Genomic DNA, 15618 nt, shown 5'->3' with positions numbered 1-15618 from the left:
TGACAAATGTCTGAAGCAGCTATATTGATGTGAAAATTCAAGATTCAAATTTACAGTATATGCTTAAACTACACTTAACGTTACCTGTAAACGGGGTTACAAGAGCTTTGAATTGTCTTGCATTAGACAACCTATCATAAGGCTGATGACTATGATGAGATACGTCTTGGGGTTGGGAAAATGAGATTTGGATAACCAGAGTCTTCATTGACAACCCTGAGCCTGGAGTTCAGGATAATGACACTGGCAAGTCTGATAGTAGCAAAGATCTAAGCCTATAAGTCAAGGGCTGACAGCCATTCCTGTAGTACTGTGTGAGAGTGGTGGATGAGAGGGAGGAAAGGAGCTTGTGTAGTTATTGTTCTATGGTACATTGTGGGTATGACATATTGGCATCAGAATGTTTGGGCACACTTGCAGGCTACCCCAACCACTTCCTTAGGTTTTGTTATTTAATGCAAATGATACATTTCACTGTGTTTTGATGTACATTTGATAGATGAATCTGAATCAGCCAATTATTTCGAATATGATGCAATATAATTCATTCAGAAAATCCATTTATATAAGAACCAGGCAAATCACACCAATCTTGTAGTGATGTAAAAAGAAATCAAACTTCACTTTAGAAGTCAAATTCACTTAAAATTATTGGAGGATATGGACATTACTGTACAATAAATACAAATTCTATCTCTAATTACTCCTAACCTGAGAAGAAAGTCAACTGAATTAGCAGATCTGAAATTAAATAAGCCATATACAATGAGGACGGGACACTTCATGAAATATTAAACTAAAAGGGCTTTTACAATAACCTACTTAGAGCAGTGATTTAAAAAAAATCTAGGTTTGTATTAATTACTTGAATTTAAATTACCCAGTTTCCTTGGTAGAAGTTGAACCCCTGTATCATCTGTTAATTGCTTATTCACTGAGCTAGAATAAAGCTGGTGATCACCAGAAGACCCTATGCACAATGAAATCACTAATGTTCTTAAGGGAAGGTCATCAGCGAGCTTCATCTGTACTTCTATCCCTCAGCAATTTGAGTGTTATCTGAAATGGGCCAGCAAGGCAAAGATACAAAAAGCAGAATACACCACCTGGCATCAAGTTATATACCAGATACAAAGGCAAACATTGCCCAATCATCTTTATGCTCATTTACTGCACTAAAAAATAGGGTATCGGTCAGGTTAATTATCATTGACATATGAGAAATACATTTTGCAGTAACAGTAGTGCAATACATGTATTATTAATGTAGACTAAGCTATATAGCATGATATAGCTTAATATAATCCTTTATTGAGACTGAATCAGTAACAGTCAATGCAGAGAGGATGTTTTCCTATGGCCAAGACTATTAGAAGCCCTTAGGAATTGCATATTTCATTCCCACACTTAAAGGCTCAGGACCAATCTATATATCTACAAAGAGGAAAATTGCATGTGGCAAATCTTTGCTACAAGCAAATATGCTTTACAGTCACTCTAATGCAAATATATATTTTTAAGACCAATAGTAAATACTTCAGGTCCAGACCCAAATAAACCCCATTCTTGTACTCAAATCATATTGCAATAACCAGCTATTTGAAGCTGCATAATCATTATTACCTAAAACACTAATATCCAAGGTCTCGCCATTTAATAGGTCTTTTCAAAAAGTCCTCTAAAACAACCCTTCCCAGACATCAGCTATATCCTCGCCTGCTGTCTACATTCTCTCCTTCCCCAACAGCAACCCCCATATCCCAATCTTCACCAATACTAATGAGCTGTGCCACAAGTGAGATTCTGAAGAAATATTAAATAAACATAAACAAGTTTGAGTTTGTGGAAAAGTTTTATTTATGGTTTACATGACACTTCACAAGAAATTGTCATTTTAAATATTACAAATTTACAGTCATTTCACTTCCACAAGGAATGTAAATAACATACAAAACTCCTTTGCCCTCCTAGACCTTTTAATAGGGATGAATGAATCATTTGTTCTTCAACATTCTGTTCAATGGTTTCACATCCCAGCAGTATACATCTCCCTATTCAATGTAGATTAATGATAGTAATTAATCCCTTATAATTCAGTTTTTGTATCTGTGGGTTCCTGGAACAGATGGAAAGGATAAAACATTAGTTTTTAAAATTTAAACTACAAACTCAAAGCATTAAATTAATTACAAACAAGACCTACTTCAGTCTGTTCTTCTGTTTCACTTTCCTCTGCATCCTCTTCCTTCACATCATCATCTTTTGCCTCATCTTGTTCATCATCTACAATTTCTTCATATTCTTCAACCTAAACAGGAAAACAGAAATTGTTTCCAAAGTTGCAATTAGATCAAGAGTCAATCATAATTGCCATAGAATTATCAATTCATTTCATAAGTGATAAACTCCAAGGCACCATAACTAGTTGCTGAAAATTAAATTAGGGGAACTAGAAAGACTGATATAGGACCAATGTATAAATCTTAACCAGTCACCTGAGCATTGAGATCAATGTTCATGCTGAGACGAAGCATTCTTTCAATTCTATCACCGTATGCTTTAGTATCTGGTAATTGGTATCCTGAACGTAGTGTAGCAGTCTCAAGCAACACCACAGCAAGATCTGTAGCAGTATTATCATCTTCACTTTCCTTTACAAAAAGAAAGATTTCTCATTAGTTGGTAATTCACTTGTAAATTTTCTAAATTCAGTCTAAGACTAGCTGACTTAAATTTCACCTGTCATTTTAGTACAGTATTTTGCTTGCTATTTGGCCATTTGTTATACCTTTTCTGCTGATGGGCAATTAATGCTATAGGAAATTGACAGATCACAAAAACCATTTCTATACAGTTCACCTTACAAAAAGCAACAGCATAAAATGAGCCAGAGCGCACTCTCCACATATCCTGCTCAACTAACAATTCTCAATAAACTTGCCTTAACTCGTCTCAGCATTTCCTTAATCAAAGGATGTCTTGGGTTAACTTCAAATGTCTTCTTTTGGCCAGAATAGTAGCTGCAAGTTAAAACACCAGTAGATAAGTTTACAAGTAAAATCAAATCCCATCATTCTTCTCCACTACCCATTTTAGCTTTAAAGGAACACAAACACACAATGAGTACTCAAAATGAGTGCTCACTCTTCAACCACAAAATTCATCTGTTTTTCATGATTATGGAAACAGCTCATTCCATGTTATGAATTGTACCCGTTTAAAGTTTATTAAAATCCAACTTACTTTGTGGAAATATCTTTTCCAGTCTGGTAGGCCTGGGCCTTCATGATTCTCTCCATATTACCAGACCACCCATATTGACTAGCCACTAGAGCACAAGGAGAATCAGTGAGACGCTGGGACAGGACAGCCTTTTCAATCTTAAAAAAATAAAATAAACATTTTAATTTTATTCGGAAACAATTTTGTCAATCCTAAATATTGAAAGCAATTAAAAATGGCAACACAAACTTATTCAGGAAAAGCGATTATACACCAATAAAACCTTAATCAAGAACTAGAAGACAGGTGGAAGCTCCTTACAGCAACACTTACTCAGTGAAGTTACTATGAGGTTTTTCCTGACCATTTGCATCTGGATAATTTACTGTGATAAGGATTTCTTTGACTTCAGAAGCAGATAGCAGATACAAATGAATGTTATAAATTGTATACCTTATCTTTCAGAGCTTTATCTTTCAGCCAGGTCAAGAGTGGCTCATACTCTTTCTCCAATGCTTCATGTTTTTCTTTTGCTTTTTCACTTTCATCAAATTTCAACCCTTCTTTGGCAACATTCTGGAATCTCTTTCCATCAAATTCAGGCAGAGCTTGGATACAGTATTCATCTACAGGTTCTGTAAGGTACAAAACCTCATATCCCTTCTTCAACAATCTTTCAACAAAGGGGGAAGATTCAACCTACAAAAAGAATGGGATGTAGTTTGATAAATTAAGCAAAGTTTTTAATACTCCAATGTACAAGAGATACTGTAGATACTGAAAATACAAACACACACAATGCTGGAGGAACTCAACAGGTTAGGCAGCAACTATAAAAAAAATAAACCGTCAACTTTCAGGCTCAGATCCTGATGAAGGGTCTTGGCTCAAAACATTGATTGAAAAATCTCTTTTTGTAAATAGGCCTATGCTGATTATTACAATAATATCTACTATTACCTCTTTCCTGCTTGCTCCAGCCATGAAGTAGATTTTGTCTTGTTTCTCTTTCATTCTTTCCAAGTACTGCTCTAAGCTAGTCTGTTTGGACTCATGGTGAGAAGACTGGAACCGTAGCAACTTAGCCAAACGAGTTCTATTAGAGTGATCCTCGATTACACCCAACTTGATGTTGGTTCCAAATTCCTTCCAGAATATTTCTTCATATTTTTCTTCTGCAATCTTCTTGATCATATCTAGGGTTTTACGCACTAGCTTCTTTCTAATAACCTATTTTAAATTAGAAAAAATGTCAGTCCAGTTCAGCAACAGAATGAAGACAACTATTGAATGCAATTTAGGTTTTCTAAAAGAAAAATGCAAAGTACTATTGAAACAATCTGTACACATTGATCTAAAAGCTTAGGATAGTGCCAAAGCACTAAAGCTACCCAATTTTAAATTAACCTAGAGCTCAACTACTGGGCATTTTCTTAAAACACTTCATCTGTGTTAAATTAACTTGTTTGCTATCTCATACTACTGTATTCAGATACTCAAACTCATGCAGTAGATACCTTCAGCAATTTATGTTGTTGCAGAGTTTCACGGGAGACATTCAAAGGCAGGTCATCAGAGTCCACCTGGTGGGGAATAAAAATGTTAAACGCATGAGCTGCTGAACTGTCAAACTGCCACATTGAAAGCTCAAGTTTAGAAGGGTCTATCTGGACATCTACAATTGACAGTTCTGTTGGTGTGCAAATTTCAAGACCAAATTTTAATGTACGTTACAAATACAGTGGATGCTGGTTAATTAGGACTCACCAGGACCAGTAATTTAGTCTCAATTAAGCAGCTGCCCCAATTAACCAGTTACATGGAAAAGTTAAAAAAAATTATCAAAAAGACAAGTTACCTTTAACAGAGTATTTAAATGAAATATGAGCAAATTAGAATAGAACACTCAATGCTACACAGTACTATAAAACTATTAGTTCCTAATAGTTATCAAAGGAATCCATCCATGTAGGGGGGTGGGGTCCAGAAAAGGTAGCACCTCTGGTATCCATTGATCATGTCCTTGTATCCATTCTGGAGCAGCTCACTCACCTTTGGTCCCCACCAGATACTTAGCTCTCAGTCGTGGCTTTAAGTAGCTGTTTGTATGCAACAGCAGCCACACCCCAATAAACCGCTTTGACAGGCAGGCTAAACCAAGTGAGGGTAGCCAGACACCTCAGTGAAGTAGGGACATATTTGTTCAAGCAGGTGAAGCTAGCCTCAGCAGACTGGGTAGATGAAATCAACAGTGAGATCCAATGGCCAAGGCAGTGGTTCTGCAATGCTTTGCGGAGAATGACAAGTACGGTAAGGCACAGAAGTCATGGTTATCCATTGCAACCAATGAAAGTCCCAGTTTGTGCCGACTACTCATACCACTGGACCAGGACTTCTGAGGTAGAGAAATTGGAACTGTCCCAGTACAACAGCTTTTCCACTTTAAAAACTATTGCACAGGTTTCACTGTCATCGTTAGTTGCAATGGACAACCAACAAGGCAGAGTGTTTTTTTGATAGCACTAATTTTGTTCATTTACAGTTAGACACCTAATGCAGATAATGGACTGCTTTCATACAATATTTTCAATGACTGCATCCTCCAAATCTTCATTTTCATTGTAACATTCAAGATGATTATTATGGAAACCTTTAAAATTCTTTGTAGCTCCTAACTTAATTGCTTCATTTTCACTCTCACTGTTTCTGGCATCTCCAAGCCTGAAGCTTGAAGCCACAGTGAGCAAAACAATGCTAAAACCATTCTACTAGTTTCTTGCCAACTATCAGTGATAAAAATCGTTGCTTTTTGAACACAAAACACACACACTACTGACACTATTTCAAAACTGTTCACCGACCATACTGTAGAGACTAACGGCAACAAAAGTTCACACAACTGATGCTAGTGAGAAACTGTTTATTTGCAACACTTATGCTGCTTTAGGGTGTTGTCAAAGGGAATCCGAGTTATTTTCTTGATTAGCTTTAGTTCTTTAAGGGTTGACCCAAATAAGCAGCTGCCCCGATTAACCGAAATCCACTGCATCTAAAGATCGAATTTTGATCTAATCAGGATCAATACAACCCAGTTAGATTCTGGAAATCAGTTTTTTTGTCTCTGACCACATGTAAATACACCACTTATGAATACTTACCACCCCCTTAATGAAATTCAAATACTTTGGCATCATATCATGGAAGTCATCTGTGATAAACACTCTACGAACAAACAGCTGCAAAAAGATGAAATTTGATTAATGATGGCCATAATTTTGAACGTAATTATTGAAAGCTATTACTAGAACAAAAAGCGCTAGAGCTACAGGTCTCCAGTTTTAGAACAACCAACTAAGCACAAGAGATTCCTGCAGTTAGAACTCTAACTTTATCAAGCACACAGGAAACATTTAAAAATATCTACGAATTCAAAGTATAGGGAAAAAAATTTAAGTCAAGAAAGAATCAACGTCATCTTGTTGAATGGCTTTAGTTGTACTGTTGTTCTTCTGCTTTAAATCAATGCAATGTGCTTCAAATTGGCATTTGGAAGCACCCTTAGACATTGTTTCACTGCTGTAGTAGCCCCTGATCTTTAAGCTACATAATGCTTGTAATTGAAAGATTTAATTGCTCGAATTACACAAAAGCTCACACTGGAAGAGAAGCAGGTAGAATTGTAGTCCATGTTTTCTTTCTAAAGGAAAACAGAAACAAATCAGCAGTGTTCTCCAAATCAATTACATCAGATATTTCAGTAAGAATGCAGAACCTCACTGGATGTTGGGGTCCGTGTTCTAGTGTCCAAGTACAAACTGATGAAACATCTTTCAAAAAAAATACTAGTTAGTATTGGTAGCAATTCTGGCAAGTGTGACAGAAATTGCTAAAGAATCAATTTTCTTTTGATAATTCAACATACCTTAATGTAGTCAGATTTTTTGGATCCATATTCATCAAATAAACCACGGGGTGCAGTTTTGGGCACAAACAGTATTGATTTGAATGTTACTTCTCCTTCAGCAGTAAAATGGATATGAGCAATTGGTTCATCTGTGTCCTAGGGAAAAGAAACCTTTCATCAAAGACAAGATAGATGTATTATAATGTGATGGGGAGTTCTCCATTTGCTGCATTAGACTTGCTCTATGCACACAATGAGTGTGATGATTTTTAGGAGCACCCACAAGTGTATTCAAAATAATACCAGGGTCACTGTCAGCTGGGTATTTCACATTGCAATGTTTGCAGGCTTCAAGGCTGTATGGTGACACGTATTTTGATATTAAATTTACTTTGTACTAAATGCCTTCCTTGTTCCAAAAACTTAATGAAATGGTGAAAAGAATCAGTTCTTCAATGCTGTATACAATTTTATTCCTTCACAAGCTTCTGTCCGCACCTTTGACAGCTAACCACATTTCTAACCATCACTCATCCAATCTTTACTCCATTAATCTGCCAATTTGCTCTCTGCAAGCTTAACTTCCACAAGGCAAATATACTTTCACTCTGCAGATGCTATGGCCAGTTAAGTGTTTCCATTACTGACTTTAGGAACTTGCCTCCTCAAACACCCAGTTTGCTTGATGTTGTGACTTTTAAAACAATGAAGGCAAAGGCACCAACATCAAATGCTGTAGCTATTCTCCAAGTTATTTCATTTAAGGTTCACATTAAAATTTACTTCCAGCTAACTATGAGCAGCTACTCCAAACCAATAATGCATAGCAACATTTCTGAAGTGTTTTGAAACACTCAAATTAAAGTATTGCATAAGCTATGATTTTTTTCTAAGAACTATACCATTCTGTAGTAATGCCAGCTTGCAATGTTTAATTTTGTCCAGAAGCATCAACAGATGTGTATACACAGCAGAAATAAAATGTTACCTTAGAAAAGGTCTTATAGAAAGCTGTGTACTCATCATCTTTTATTTCTTTGGTTGGTCTTTGCCAGATGGGTTTAATGTCATTCATCAGCTCCCAATCCCAGACAGTCTTCTCAACCTGCAAGAAATAGGAATTGTGGTAACATAGAAAGCCTAAGCAGCCTGTCTTGCATGTCTGCCATCTTGCTTTTGCTGGCCCATGATTCCACAAACCTTTATAAAATAAGCAATACTTTCAGAATTGGCTGAAAATGGTCCAGTATCAAACTACACTAAGATCGCTGTTTGTACTCAAGGATATAACCAATCCGCAAGCTTCCACTCTGGAAAATTACACTGTACTGCAATAAATCAGGAATCTTGGGAAGAACATCTTATATTGGGGTAATATGCAAGTTCTAAATAGGAATGATTTCCATTCATTTCGATTCTGTAGAGCACTTGTGACTACTGCAGTATTTCACCAAATTTAGAGCTGTCTACATTTGATGGGAAAACTAACCTTAGTCAAAAATCTGAATACCCAGTTTAAAACAAAAATCCAGCACTCTTGGGACTAGTAAATTTTCCAGACTATCATGTCCCTGACCCTCGGTACTTCAGACTTCAATGCCAGCCCAAGTTGCACAGCAGCCCACAGTCCATACTCTGGCACTGCTCCCCTGCTGCATTCTTGATGCTAGATCCATTCACATTGGCTTAGAGTCTCATTAGCAACCAACGAGTGATCCAGATGTTAGATCATATTTCTAAACTGGATGCCAGATTAAGAGTTCATTATGACCAATTCTTTAACACAACCAAGCTTCGTACCTTCTTTGTTTTCTCTTTTTCTTCAGTTTCCTCTTCAACTGCTGCCTCATCATCACTATCTTTTTCCTTTTCATCCTTCTCCTTTGCTTCCTCCTCATCTATTGGTTCCTCGACAGTTTCTGTCTATAATGTAAAATTTCTGTTAATAGACATCATTTAAATTAATCAATGCTAATCCAATTTAGCAACTCAGAATCACCTTGCTGCTCCAGATATAGATAGGAAAGTTGATGAATTGGGAGTACTTCTTCACTAGATTTTTGATCGTTTCCAGTTCAAGGTAGTCAGATGCTTCCTCCTTCAAAACTAAGCTACAATGAACAAGTACATTTAAAGATTAGATTATTGCACTTGGGGAAAAGGAATGAGCTCTTTAAAGCAAAAACAAGCCAGATCCAAATAACCATATTTTAGCAAATCAAACTATTAACCACACCTCCCTTAAAATATTGAAATCTCTCTCAACTGGTACCATCAGGGAAATTTCTATGCACCAAACCAAAGTCAATTTCAGTAAAAATAGCAAAGAACTCTATTTCACTTACGTGATAGTTGTACCTCGTCCCAGTGTGTTTCCTCGAGGATCCTCTATTATGGAAAACTCATTGGAGTCAGATTCCCAGATATGCTGTGTACCATTGTTGTGCTTGGATGTGACAATCACCTTATCTGCCACCAAGAAAGCAGAGTAGAATCCAACACCAAACTGACCAATTAACTCCGAGGTGGACTGGTCCTCATTTTGCATCTCCGTCAGCTTATTTAAGAATTCACTTGTTCCAGACTTTGCAATTGTGCCAAGGTTTTTAATCAGCTCCTCTCTAGTCATGCCAATACCGGTATCTGTGACATGAAGCATGTTCTTCTCTTTGTCAGCCTAAGAAAACAAAGTGTAATGTTCTTAGCTCCTTATTCAATCACACCATTTTTTTGTACATAAACTCCAAACACATGAATGATTTAATTTATGTACACCTTTCACATCATTTTCAGAAAAGCCCAAGGGCTTTTGAAGTGCATGTAGTCACAGGAAGTGGTAATGTGTACGAACTCCCACTTTCATCTGGTTACTCTTTTGGCTTACTGAAACTACACTGACCATCAAGTACTCATTTAAACTAATCTTTATTTCCCCCACAACTCCAGTTTATCATTTGCTTACACACCAGATCCTGTTTAGAGGGACTAATTAACTCACAAGCAAACCATCCTCACGTCATGGGAGAACAAACAAACTCCACACAGGTCACTGTTGAACCTGGATTGCAGGTCTGTCAGGGGCTGCCCCATCATCTTGTTTCTGATGGAAACAGAAATGCTGTTCATGGAATAATTATGGCCAGGGCACCAGGAGTAATTTATACTTATAAAATAAAGCTCTAGGGATTTTATCTACTATACACACATGAAGCAAGGCCTGGGCAGGTCAGTTAATGACCACTGAATGGCAGATGGCCTTCTTTTGTTCCCATTTTCCAATATACTCAATAAATCCTCTGAAAAGCAGAACCTCACTACAAACTCTGGATAATATCATTCACATTAAGCAGAATTTGTTAACCAGGCCCTGATCTGGCTGGAGAACAGCAAATTACGATACACTTGATCCTTATCCAATTTAAAAATACCCAACATGCTCAATTATATGATAAATAGAGCATTACCTAAAGGTCTTCAATTGCGAATTTGATTACAGAGGACCTCCCCAAATTATGAAATCCTGACTCATGTACAGTAATACATACAACCAAGCATCTGATAGACTGGCAAAATGGATTTGGTGACAACAGGCATTCTTTACCATGAGTGTACTCAGTAATTGGCTGCATTTCTGACTTGACTTCTGGGTTACAAACAGTTCACAAGGAGGAAACACTGTGGTGACTTGGGGCAGACCTGTACTAGAGCAAAATTAAAAATTAATGAAACCGAACCTTTATCTTGATCGTCATTTCCTCTGTGGCATGCAGTGCTGTTTCATTTGTTAGCGATATCAATCGGATCTTGTCCAGCGCATCAGAAGCGTTAGAAATCAGTTCACGCAGAAATATCTAGTAATAATCACAATCATTAAATATTCTGCAAACATACAATTGAATGCTGATATGAATTGGAACTATATCCCAGCACCATCCAGTCAGAAGGAATTGTTACAATACTTGCTTGTTCAGAATATTAATATCCACAGAAAAGCAAAACAAAATCTCAGTCATTTCAAAACAATTCCTCCCTTTTGCTAAGAACCAAGGAAGCAATCGTTGGCATTCAAGGAGCAGAAATGAATCATTTCAGCCCTAGGGCATCACTTGGTTTGCCCTAACTTGCATTGCTCAGAGAACCATCTGTTACTAAATGACCTGTTTTTTCCTGGGGTTGGAATTGAGGACACTTGCTATCATTTCCATACAGAATTCAGTGCAATTCATGGATTCCTGCCTGTAGTTAAGACATGACAACATGCAGGTATGGATCACAATAGTACACTACATGTGCCAAATAATGATAATCACCAAAAGATTAACCTCAATGGCACTATCACCAAATCCCGATCAGTTTCAAAGTGGAGAGGTGGGGATCACCTGCCTTTCAAGAGGTTGGAACTGAGGATGTTCACTGTCACTGTCAGCCAACCACAAGAACAGGCCAGAGACTTGCCTTCTTGACACTGAAAATATTTCCCACCATCCACAATGCAATAATCAGGAGTGAACTTTTGATTTGCATGGATAAGCACAGATACAACACTATTCAAGACAAAACATTTGATTGGTACTCCATCTACTGCATCAGCTTAAAGACAAGAATGGAAAATAGTGGTTTGTCAAGACCCATATTCCAAAATAGGGTCATTTCTACTGAGCGGAGACAAATCCAAAAGTGGCAAACCACTTCTGTAGAAAAGTTTACTGAGAACAACCATGGTCAAAGATCATGATCACTTGCATCATACAATATGACATATAATGATGATGAATGCTCCAAACTTACCTCTTTGTTTTTATAAAGTGAATTAATGATCAACTTCATCATTCTGTTAACTTCTGCTTGAAACATAAACTTTTCAGCCTTTTCCCTTATTTCTTTAACTTGAGCAGGATTCAATCCATCTAGCTGGATAGCCTCTTCCTCCCTAAAAGAAAATTCAGTAGTTCTTACACACATGCAAGAGACCATAGTTCAAGATACTTTGTTTCTTGAAGAGGCGCAGAAAGCTTCTGATTGCTAAGCAAGCCAAACTAGCAAACAGTTGTAATTTACAATTCCATCATTTACATCTAGGATTTACTCCATTCAACTGACACCAAATGGCTTGCAGCCAGTTGATTGAAACCAAGATACTGTACAAGTATATCACATATGTTGGTAACATTGTAAGTCAAGGTTACAGTTTAAGATCAATTCTCTACAAGGTCAACCTAAACTGTAACAATTAAACAGTTAATTTCTCAAACGTAGCACAGACATACAGGTTAGAAGTATGAAATTACATGCCAGAAGATAAAATACTGGGCAAGTAGATGCTGGAGAAGGTACTGTGTAAAACATTTGAGAACAAACTCAACGTAACAGCTTGTTACAAAATCTTTAAGCAGCTCACAAACTATGAAATTAAGACTGTGATTGGTACTTCATCTACTGCATCAGTTTAAAGACAAGAACAGAAAATAGTGGTTTGACAAGACCCATATTCCAAAAAAGTCCTGATGAAGGGTCTTGGCCTGAAACGTCGACTGCACCTCTTCCTACAGATGCTGCCTGGCCTGCTGTGTTCACCAGCAACTTTGATGTGTGTTGCTTGAATTTCCAGCATCTGCAGAATTCCTGTTGTTTCCAAAAATGGGGTCATTTCTACTGAGTGGAGACAAATCCAAAAGTCTCCACTAAACAAATTGCTGGGCTCCATGTAAAAGCAGGTGCATGCAAAACATTATTTATCGCAAGAACAAATGCCAATTAGTTATACTCCCAAATATTCATAAACTTAGCGAGGCAATGCTCTAATGGGGTGCAGGTACTTCTCTACCCCTCCCCTCCACTAGCTTGCAGGTCACCCTTGGACAAGATGTAGCACCTGCTTAGTTTCCACCCCCCCATTTGTCTACTCAGATAGCACAAAAAAACAAAAAGAACGTGAAGGAAACATCAAGCCTACCCCCTGCGCAAAAAAAGGCACCCCGATCAGCAAACCACTGAACACTCCTCCTCATCCTGCACAAAACTCAAGAACACTGACCCCCAAACAACCTCTCCCCACACAAAAAGAACTAAAAATATTAACTTAAAAATCAGAATGGGCAATTGCTAGCAGGCTATTTTTCATTGGTTCTCTTGCTTCAAGTGAAGGTGTGCCCACCTCATGTTGTTACTGGCTTAAGACAATAATCCTGCAGTTTTATTGGCAGTATTTTAAGTATGTAAATAGCTGGATGCAACATGTTATGGGTGGGATTTGAAATTGCTCAACTAGACAGAAGTAAAAGTCGTACCTCTTAACAACTTCATCGTCAGTTCTTGAGCCATCCCTGCTTTTTCCAAGATCCTCCTCCACTGTTTCATCTTCTGCCCTAACAAAAGCTGAAAAAGTGCACATCTTCAGTGTAAGAGAGAGTAAAACACAGGAATAATGAACACCACACTAAAGGAATGACCATACTAAATCACAGTCCCCAAGCTCTGGTCTTACAAGAAGCAGAATCCTTACCAGAGACTTTATCATAATTAGGAGCACCCCTACTATGGGACAGGACTTGCATGCGTTTGTGGTACTTAGCAGCAAAGAAATTAATTGAGTACTTGCTTATTTTAAGAATAAAGTGTTGGAATAGAGGGGAACAACAGAAGGAAGAAAAACAGTGCAAATTAACAGCAAATAAGGAGTGTGAAGAACAGAAAACAAGTACAGTGATAGATTTTGTGCAGAAGCAAAAGGAGAATAGACCAGGAGACCCAAATAGTTAATATCTTAGGTCAATAACCAACATGCACACTATCAACTCAACCTAGGGGACAAAAGGACGTCTCACCACAGATTTACATGGTCCATTCAATATTTCCAGCGCTGTTGTCAGTCCATTTTCCCCTAACAATTTTAGCTCTTTTTTTTTTGTTTCTCAACTAGAAGCAGAGCTGGGTGTGGTGAAGGGGGATTCTGTCTGAAGTGGATGCTGGGCACAAAGGATTTTTGGAGGGATGACTGCAACCGAAGTGGATGTTGAGAGCAAAGGATCTGTGTTTTTTTTGGGGGAAGATAATTAATTCTGAAGAGAATGGTTGGTGCATTAGATCTTTCCGAGGGGAACACGATTACTCTGTCAGAAATGCATGAGGGGCACAGATTTTATTTTTGGGAGAGGAAGACGATAACTTGGGTCGAAAATATACAACAGGTCTGGAGAACCAGCCTTCGAGTAGTGAGCGATGAAGGGCGTAGGATGAGGGGATAGGGCTCTGGGAGAAAATGGCATTAAAGTTTAGGATCACCACCCCACCCCCAAACCACGAGGTTCCCTCCAGAACGTCTCCCTCACACACGCCGCGCCCCCGTTTCGCCCGCAGACTTCTCGAAGACGCGGTCGTGGGAGGTTGGGGGGGGGGGGGTTAAAGAAAGAAGCCGGAACCCGACCCTCGGCGCTGAGAAGGTTCCAGAAACCCGCCGCCGTCGACGTGCAACTCACCGAAGGCCAAGAGCGCGCACAGCACCGCCAGAAACCAGGCCTGCTTCATCATTATTCCCGATTGGAGAGCCTCAACTCCTTGCGCTTGGCTCTGGATTCACCCCCCAACTGCCTCGGCTGACCGACCACGCAATACCGCCACCGCTTCCCTCCGGTCCTTCGCTAAAACCACTTAGGCGAGAGAGGGGCGGGGCCACAAGGCCGCGCAGGCCAGCCAATCACAGCGAACCACGCAAAAAGCAGCCCGCCAGTCAGACTCGAGTGCGAAAACAGTTTGACCAATCACCGCCTTCCATGTACCATCTCCTACGTCGAGAGCGTGGCTCGCTCCAATTGGCGGAGGGGCGGCTCCAGCGCAAATGGTTCAAAGTTTTTTTTAAATTGTTAAGTTCTGAGCTCAGTATTTTTTATGATGTTACTTGTCGTGATCGTGCAATATTCCATTCTATAGAAAAAATTGAATTTTTAAAATATATATCCTTCCGGGGTTGTGTGACTGGGGTCTCCAGCCGTTTACCTTGGTAACGAGTCCAGGAAACGGTTGCGATGGAAACAGCAGATACTCCGGGCCCGGAGAAAGCGGGAGGGCTTGACAAGAGCACAACATCCTGGTGAGTCTTGGCTTTATTTGTTTAAACAAAGTTTATACACTTACAGAGAATATATGGATGTGGAAGATTCCTGTCACATAAAATTGAACTTTAATCTTAAGAGTAAACAGTCTACAGAAATCTGTGCGGAAATGTTATAAAGTGCCTTTCACATTCAATTTGTCTGTACGCAGTCTCACAGCGCCTTCCAATTTATACCATACTTAATTATTTAGGCAACAAGTTTGTGCATAAGCTCTCTACTTCGTTATGATTGTACATCTTATTTTCTACCAGCACTACACATTGACTGTAACTATTGCACTTTATTCTGCATTTTGTGTTTTAGTTTGTTCTACTTCAATGAACTGTGTAGTGAATTGATACGTAGGAACAGTATACAAGTTTATCTCTGTATCTCAGTGCA

General features: G+C 38.5%; 2 protein-coding genes across 7 annotated transcripts in view; one reads left to right on the top strand and one right to left on the bottom strand.

Annotated features, from left to right (window-relative positions):
- Positions 1-1833: 1833 nt before the first annotated feature.
- On the bottom strand, positions 1834-14794 carry hsp90b1 (heat shock protein 90, beta (grp94), member 1). Its single transcript, XM_072268174.1, has 18 exons — positions 14602-14794; positions 13414-13501; positions 11915-12056; positions 10861-10977; positions 9472-9803; positions 9126-9237; positions 8927-9049; positions 8115-8231; positions 7145-7282; positions 6381-6458; positions 4740-4805; positions 4183-4452; positions 3676-3921; positions 3244-3380; positions 2942-3020; positions 2496-2651; positions 2204-2308; positions 1834-2116 (listed from the first exon to the last, which is right to left on the bottom strand). The coding sequence occupies exons 1-18, from the start codon at positions 14651-14653 to the stop codon at positions 2087-2089; spliced, it is 2388 nt and encodes a 795-aa protein (XP_072124275.1). The 5' UTR covers positions 14654-14794; the 3' UTR covers positions 1834-2086.
- Positions 14795-14976: 182 nt separating this feature from the next.
- The window catches only part of LOC140202802 (tetratricopeptide repeat protein 41-like), a 101336-nt gene continuing 100694 nt past the window's right edge, over positions 14977-15618 (top strand). For 3 of the 6 annotated variants that reach the window (XM_072268173.1, XM_072268172.1, XM_072268168.1), the window contains exon 1: positions 14977-15212. In XM_072268173.1, coding sequence (XP_072124274.1) covers positions 15148-15212 — 65 coding nt within the window. In that variant the 5' untranslated portion in view covers positions 14977-15147. The remainder of the gene's footprint in view (positions 15213-15618) is intronic. The other 3 variants (XM_072268171.1, XM_072268169.1, XM_072268170.1) reach the window with 3 other exon arrangements.

Source organism: Mobula birostris, chromosome 9 (genome assembly GCF_030028105.1).
Source record: "Mobula birostris isolate sMobBir1 chromosome 9, sMobBir1.hap1, whole genome shotgun sequence".
Classification (NCBI taxonomy): domain Eukaryota; kingdom Metazoa; phylum Chordata; class Chondrichthyes; order Myliobatiformes; family Myliobatidae; genus Mobula; species Mobula birostris.
Note: the sequence above shows the minus strand (reverse complement) of the source record. Positions and strands in the feature narration are given on the sequence as shown.

Excerpts from the sequence above, each read along its gene's own strand:
- hsp90b1 (XM_072268174.1), bottom strand. The coding sequence starts at position 14,653 with ATGATGAAGCAGGCCTGGTTTCTGGCGGTGCTGTGCGCGCTCTTGGCC. Across the intron at positions 3,381-3,675 it reads ATAAAGCTCTGAAAGATAAG|ATTGAAAAGGCTGTCCTGTC; the intron begins GTATACAATTTA and ends TATTTTTTTAAG. Across the intron at positions 2,652-2,941 it reads AAATGCTGAGACGAGTTAAG|GAAAGTGAAGATGATAATAC; the intron begins GCAAGTTTATTG and ends CTTTTTGTAAAG.